This window comes from Lipotes vexillifer, unplaced genomic scaffold, assembly GCF_000442215.2.
Source record: "Lipotes vexillifer unplaced genomic scaffold, Lipotes_vexillifer_v1.1 scaffold717, whole genome shotgun sequence".
Lineage (NCBI taxonomy): Eukaryota > Metazoa > Chordata > Mammalia > Artiodactyla > Lipotidae > Lipotes > Lipotes vexillifer.
In genome coordinates, this window is record NW_006798707.1 from 1,861,496 (window position 1) to 1,868,559 (window position 7,064).

Here is a 7,064-nt window from a genome sequence, read left to right on the forward strand (position 1 = left end):
CCCAGGCCTAGCCGCTCCATGGCATGTGGGATCTTCCCGGAGCAGGGCACGAACCTGTGTCCCCTCCCTGCATCGGCAGGCAGACTCTCAACCACTGCGCCACCAGGGAAGCCCCTTCTTTTTTTTTTTAATAGTTGAATAATATTCTATTATATGTATATACCACATTTTATTTATCCATTTATCAGTTGATGAACACTGAGTTGTTTCTTTTTGGCTATTGTGAATAATGCTGCTACAAACATTCATGTGCAAGTCTTTGTGTGGACATACGTTTCCATTTTTCTTGGATATATACCTAGGAATGGAATTGGTGGGTCCTGAAGTAACTCTATGTTTAGCATTCTGAGGATTGCCAAACTATTTTCCAAAGTGATGGCACTGTTTTATATTCTCACCAGCACTGTATGAGGGTTCCAGTTTCTCCACAGCCTCACCAACACTTGTCATTATTTGTCTTTTTGATTGTAGCCATCATAGTGGGTCTGAAGTGGTATCTTTTTGTGGTTTTGATTTTCATTTCCTTAATGACAAATGACATTGAACATCTTTTCATATGTTTATTGACCATTTCTGTATCTTCTTTGGAGAAATGTCTATTCAAATCCTTTGCTCATTTTTAAATTGGGTTGTTTGCCTTTTATTGTTGAAGTAAAAGGGTTCTTTATATTCTGGGTACGAGTCCTTTATCAGATATGTGATTTGCCATATCCTAAATCCAAACTTTTTCCCATTCTGTGGGTTGTCTTTTCACTTTTTAGATATTGTTCTTTGAAGGACAAAAGTTTTAAATTTTTATGAAGTCCAGTTAACCTACTTTTGTTGCTTGTACTTTTGATTTATCATCTAAGAAAACATTGCCTAGTTATGAAGATTTACTTGTATGTTTTCTTTGAAGATTTTTATAGTTTCTGCTCATACACTTAGGTCTTAGATCCATTTTGAGTTAATTTTTGTGTATATGGTATGAGTTGGGACTCAAGTTCATTCTTTTGCATGTGGCTGTCCAGTTCTACCAACACCATTTGTTGAAAAGACTCTGTCCTAGTCTGTTCAGGCTGCTATAACAGATTACCACACACTGGGTGGCTTAAACAACAGATGTTTATTTCTCACAGCTCTGGAGGCTGGGAAGTCTGAGATGAAGGTGCTGGCAGAGTCAGTGGTGAGGGTCTTCTTCCTGGTTCATAAACAGTCTGTCTTTTTGTTATAACCTCACATGGCAGAAGTGGGAGGGGCCTTCTCTTGGGTCTCTTTTATAAGGGCACTAATCCCATTCATGAAGGCTCTGCCCTTATGACTTAGTCACCCACAAAGGCCCACCTACAAGTACTGTCATACTGGGGATTAGGTTTCAACATATGAATTTTAAAGGGGCACAAACATTCAGTCTATAACAGACTCTTTTATTTAAAAATTAAAAAAAAATTGTGTAAAGTATATATAAGAAACATCTCAGTAGTGTTAAGTACATTCACGTTGTTGTGCAATCTCCATAACTCTTTTCATCTTACAAAACTGAAACTCTATACCCTTTAAACAACAACTTCCCATTCTCCCCTTCTCCCATCTTCTGCTAACCACCATTCTCCTTTCTGCCTCTATGAATTTGACTACTCTGGGTATCTCATATAAGTGAACTTGTACAGTATTTGTGTTTTTTATGACTGGCTTATTTCACTTTCCATAACGTCCTCAAGGTTCATCCATATTATACCATATGTCAAAGTGTCTTTGTTTGTGTGTGTGCGCGCGCGTGTGTGTGTATGTGTGTGTGTGGACCATTTTTAAAGTCTTTATTGAATTTGTTACAATATTGCTTCTGTTTTATGTTTTGGTTTTTTGGCCGCAAGGCATGTGGGATCTTAGCTCCCCAACCAGGAATTTAACCCGCACCCCCTTCCAACGTTGGAAGACGAAGTCTTAACCACTGGTCTGCCAGGGAAGTCCCAGAATGTCCTTTTTTAAAGCTGATTAATATTCCATTGTATTTGTACACTGCATTTTGTTTATCCATTCATCTGTCGATGGACACTTGTGTTGTTTTCATTAGTCTATCGTGAATAATGTTGCTGTGAACCTGAGTATAAAAATATTTGTTTGAGACACTAACACTGATTTCACTTCTTTTGAATATATACCCAGAGTAGAATTGCTGGATCATATGGTAATTGTATTTTTAAATGTTTGAGGTACTGCCATATTGTTTTCCATAGCAGCTGCATCATTTTACATTCCCACCAGTGGTGCACAGGGGTTCCAATTTCTCCACAACCTCGCCAACACTTGTTATATCCTCTCTCTCTTTTTTCTTTAATAGTCATCCTTATGGGTGTCAAATGATGAAAAACTCTTTTTGCCCCACTGAATTGTCTTGGCACCCTTGGCAAAAATCAGTTGACTATAAATATGAAAGTTTATTTCCAGAGTCTGAATTCTGTTCCATTGATCTGTATGTCTGTCCTTATGTCGTTACCACACTGTCTTGATTACTGTGGCTTTGTAATAAATTTCGAAATTGGGAAGTGTGAATCTTTCAACTTTGCTCTTTTTCAGGATTGCTTTTTGGCCATGGTGGATCCCTTGCATTTCCATATGACTTTTAGGATTGGTTTGTCAATTTCTGCAAAAAAAAAAAAAAAAAAAAAACACAAGGATTGCATGAAATCTGTAGATTAATTTAGGTAGTATTGCCATCTTAACAATATTAAGTCTCCTGATCCATGAGCATGAGCTGTTCATCTTCCATATATGTAGGCTTTCTTTAAAGTCTTTCAACAATGTTTTGTAGTTTTTAGAGTACAAGTCTTAACACTTCTTTCGTTAAGTTTATTCCTAAGTATTTCATTCTTTTTGATGTTGTAAATGGAATTATATTCTTAACTTTATGTTTGGATTGTTTGTTAGTAGTGTATAGAAAAGCAGTTGATTTTATACATCTATCTTGTATCTTGCAACCTTGTGAAACTTGTTTATTAGTTCTTATAGTTTTGTGTGTGTGTGTGAATTCTTTAGGGTTTTCTATATGCAAGATCATGTCATCTGTGGATAGAGATAAGTTTAGTTTTTCTTTCCAATCTAGATGCCATTCATTTCTTTTTCTTGCCTAATTGCCCTGGCTAGAACCTCCAGTACAATGTTGAATAGAATTGGCAAGAGTAGATATCCTTGGATCAGATTTCTAATGTTTAGTGGTTTGGAAATACGTATTACTGACAGTGCTCCTTTGAGAACTTGAAAATCCAGCTTTGTGTCCTCCTGTAGTAACAAAAGTAATAAAATTTCTTCTATTGGAATTTAGCATTGCTATTTATTTTTTGAACATCAAGGCACAATAGATTCTAGCTTGGCTTTTTCCAAAACTTTAATGCCTCTGTTCTATTAACTTATGGGTATAGTTGAGTAAGAATGAGTAATCAGTACATTTATATTGTCTTTGCCTCTTAATCTTGGCTTGGGGTAATGCTTTATAGTTAGAACACTTGAAGGAGGTTTATAATTTGTAAATTATAATAGTTATTATAAAAAAATTATAATAAATTTGTAAATTATATATCGTTAACAACCAGGGATAATGATTGTGGTAGGGTGAAGGAGAGGTAGTGATTGTACTACTTTTGATCATTTAATTCCACACCCAACTTCTGAAGAGTATATTTTCTTGTTTAGATTTATTCCCTACAGAAAGTGGTGGAAGTAACTCTTCCATACTTTATTCTTTTTTAAAAAATAAATTTATTTATTTATTTTTGGCTGCGTTGGGTGTTCGTTGCTGCGCGCGGGTTTTCTCTATTTGTGGTGAACAGGGGCTACTCTTCATTGCGGTGCGCGGGCTTCTCATTGCGGTGGCTTCTCTTGTTATGGAGCATGGGCTGTAGGCTCATGGGCTTCAGTAGTTGTGGCTCGCGGGCTCTAGAATGCAGGCTCAGTAGTTATGGCATATGGGCTTAGTTGCTCTGCAGCATGTGGGATCTTCCTGGACCAGGGCTTGAACCCGTGTCCCCTGCATTGGCAAGCAGATTCTTAACCACTGCACCACCAGGGAAGCCCTATTCTTTACCGATTCAGAGAACAGAATTTCTTTCATATATTGAGCATTTCTTCAATATATTCTGTATCTATTGTACTTTGCCCTGTCGGAGAAGACATGAAATAAGAATAAGAGCATATTTATTCTCTGAATGCTTACAAGATATTTAGGAAGATCAAGTATACGTACTTACTTTGTACTGCTGTGTATTTGTGCTGCAGTGTATATGTTCTGTCCCCCTCACTAAATGTAAGCTCCTTGAGGATAACCATCTTTGTATTGACATGGTATGTATCATAGTGCCTCACATGTACCATGTGTTTATTATGAATTTTTAAAATTAATGGAGCTACGAAACCAGTATAAGTCTACAGTTAAATACTCACTGAGTGGCATAACCAATCAGTATTGTTGAATTTCAGAAGTAACAATGATCAGTGTGTACTGGATTTATTAGGGAAGGCTTCAGGCAAGAGAAGGTAATTAAGAGGGCTCATACAGGATGAGTAAGAACTGAGCAAGGGGAAAGAGCATTTCAACTAGGTGTCATAGTTTGGAGGTCAGCGAGTGGATCATGTTGATTGGAATAGAATATTGGTGTCGGCTTGTAGATAGAGAGCAAGGTGGACAAATAAGGAACATTGTATTTTGGAGGCCTTAAATGCCAGTTTGAGAAGTTTGCTCTTACTCCATTTGACATTAGAGAACCATTGACAGTTTTTGAGCTGGGATGTTTTGGGGCAAAGCAGTACTTTAAGATTTACTTTATGATAGTATGTAGTATGGGCTGGATGTGTTGGGAGACCATTTAAGAGGGTATGGTAATAATTCTTCCAGTCTGTTGAGTCCTTAAAAACAGAGTTTTTTGTTTGATCTTTCATGCCCAGCATAGTGCCTAGAGGAGAGTTCAAATTTTTGCTCTCTGGTTGCATAACTGTATGGACTAAGTCATCTGGGCCTGGGCTGAGCTGTTAGCAGTAGGAAATATGCATATGAGAAACATTTTGGGGAAAAAATTGAGATGACTTGTTTTCTAAGAGTATAAAGGGTGTGGGTCAGTTCAAAGATGACATTAAAGTTTCAGCATGGGTGATTAAGGAGTAGCAGTGCCATCCCTAGAAATGGGGAAGTCAGTTAGGGGAAGAAAGGAGTGAGAAAAGGGATAGTCATGAGCATGTTTTTAGACTTGTTTGGTTTGAAGTTGAAGTACATAGTACACAGGGTTAGAAAGGCTCAAATGAAAACTGAATTCTGAATGTTTGAATTTAGTTGTCACTATGAAGATATTATTGTTCGAGCAGTAAAAATGACTGGACTGATACAACACTATGTGTGTGCATGGGTACAGAGGTTGTGTGCTGTGCATGTATACACACTCTTATACATTACAACCCAGTGTGTGTGTTAGATTGTGGGTATACTAATCTGCTCGTTGGTGTTAGTAGAATGATGAGGGCTGATTCTTGGGGTGAGCAGAGGGGAAAAAAAGGAAGCTAAAGAAGGAGAAAGGAGAGGAACAGAGAGGTAGAAGAACTTATAGTACAAATTTGCCAAGGAGCTTTTGTAATTTATCTTATGCTTCAATATAATACTTTCAATAGTAATAACACTATTACTAACAGTAGTAGTACTCCTGTATGACTTGTTGAGTGCTTACCATATGCCAGACACCTAGCTAGACCTGCTATCTCTTTTTACCCTCACAACAAATCTGTGATGTCAGTACTATTATATCCCCTTTTTACTGATGAGGAAACTGAACTCTAAAGAAGTTAAAACTTGCCCAAGATGACTTGAACTGATAAATAATTAGGAGATCCTGTGGTTTTAAATCTGACTTTTTGGACTCCAAGCCAAATGTTCTTTCCATTATACCAAAGGTTTGTGTGTTTAATTTCTTCAAGGCAAGGGCTTTATCTTTAGAAAATCAGTCCTTGATAAAGGCTTATTAATTAGCAGGCAGTGACTGGACAGTAATGTTTCCTATTAACAAAATCTGCATGTACTTTGGATGTCCTTGCTTCTACTTTTCTACATGGGTATTTATAGTGTATTAGGAGGTAACACTTTCTGATTGCATGCTGTGGATGTTAATTTAAAAGAAGGTATCAGTTCTTTTGTTTCTGAAAGTGCTTTTCAGTATTTTTGTTAAACTAATATAAACTTATTTTAGAAGTTTTTCTGATGCACTCCCCAGATCATTCATACGTTTGCAAGGAAATAAGAAGAGCCTGACATTTTCTTTTATTTCAGGGGATATCATTTTCAATGCCCAGTACCCAGAGCTGCCTCCCGACTTTATCTTTGGAGAAGATGCTGAGTTCCTGCCAGACCCCTCTGCTCTGCATGTGAGTACTGCAGGCCTGTTTGGATGATCTCTGTTTGCTGAAAGGAGAATAAAGTTAGCTTTTGACAATTCTTTAACAGATACATTTGCTGAACATATGGATTTTTTCCACCCCTTTTTTCTCTGTTCTGTGAAATAAGTGTAACTCGTTATGTGCCAAAATAGTTAAAACAAGAGATTTTTTTTTCATTGCAGTTTTATTTTCAGACTATTTTGAATTAATGAAAACCTCTAGCATATTGGTTAAAATATATTTACTTCAGCTGAAGGAGACATGTTGAAAACATTTTCTTTGTTTTAACTTAATATTTCATGCCTGCAATCAATTTTCTAATGTTTACTAACACTTCATCACGGGGCTTGCTGGGGGAGTGTTTCTTGGCTCTTCAGGAGGCCTTTTTTTGTGTAGAAGTGAAAGTGGCAAATTTGGACTTTTGCCAAACGCAAATCTGCGTTTTCTCAGTATTATTATCAGAAGGGTAAAGACCAGATTAAGTGTTCTTTATTAAGCAAGACCAAAAACTTCGTAGTTGAAGTAAAATGTTTCTGGATTTAAAGCAGAGAAAAGGGTGGTAGTACTTGTCAGATCACATGTGGTTTGTATAAAAAGTGTTTTTTTCATGGCTAGTGGAGAAAAGCATGTGCCATTTTGTTTAAAAGGTCTGACCAGACAAAATGTCTCTCTCT

General features: G+C 36.9%; 1 protein-coding gene across 3 annotated transcripts in view; it reads left to right on the top strand.

Moving 5' to 3' along the window:
* Positions 1-7,064, top strand: part of BABAM2 (BRISC and BRCA1 A complex member 2) — a 441,510-nt gene that overhangs the window by 81,652 nt on the left and 352,794 nt on the right. For all 3 annotated transcript variants that reach the window (XM_007470862.1, XM_007470863.1, XM_007470864.1), the window contains exon 4: positions 6,284-6,378. In XM_007470862.1, coding sequence (XP_007470924.1) covers positions 6,284-6,378 — 95 coding nt within the window. The remainder of the gene's footprint in view (positions 1-6,283; positions 6,379-7,064) is intronic.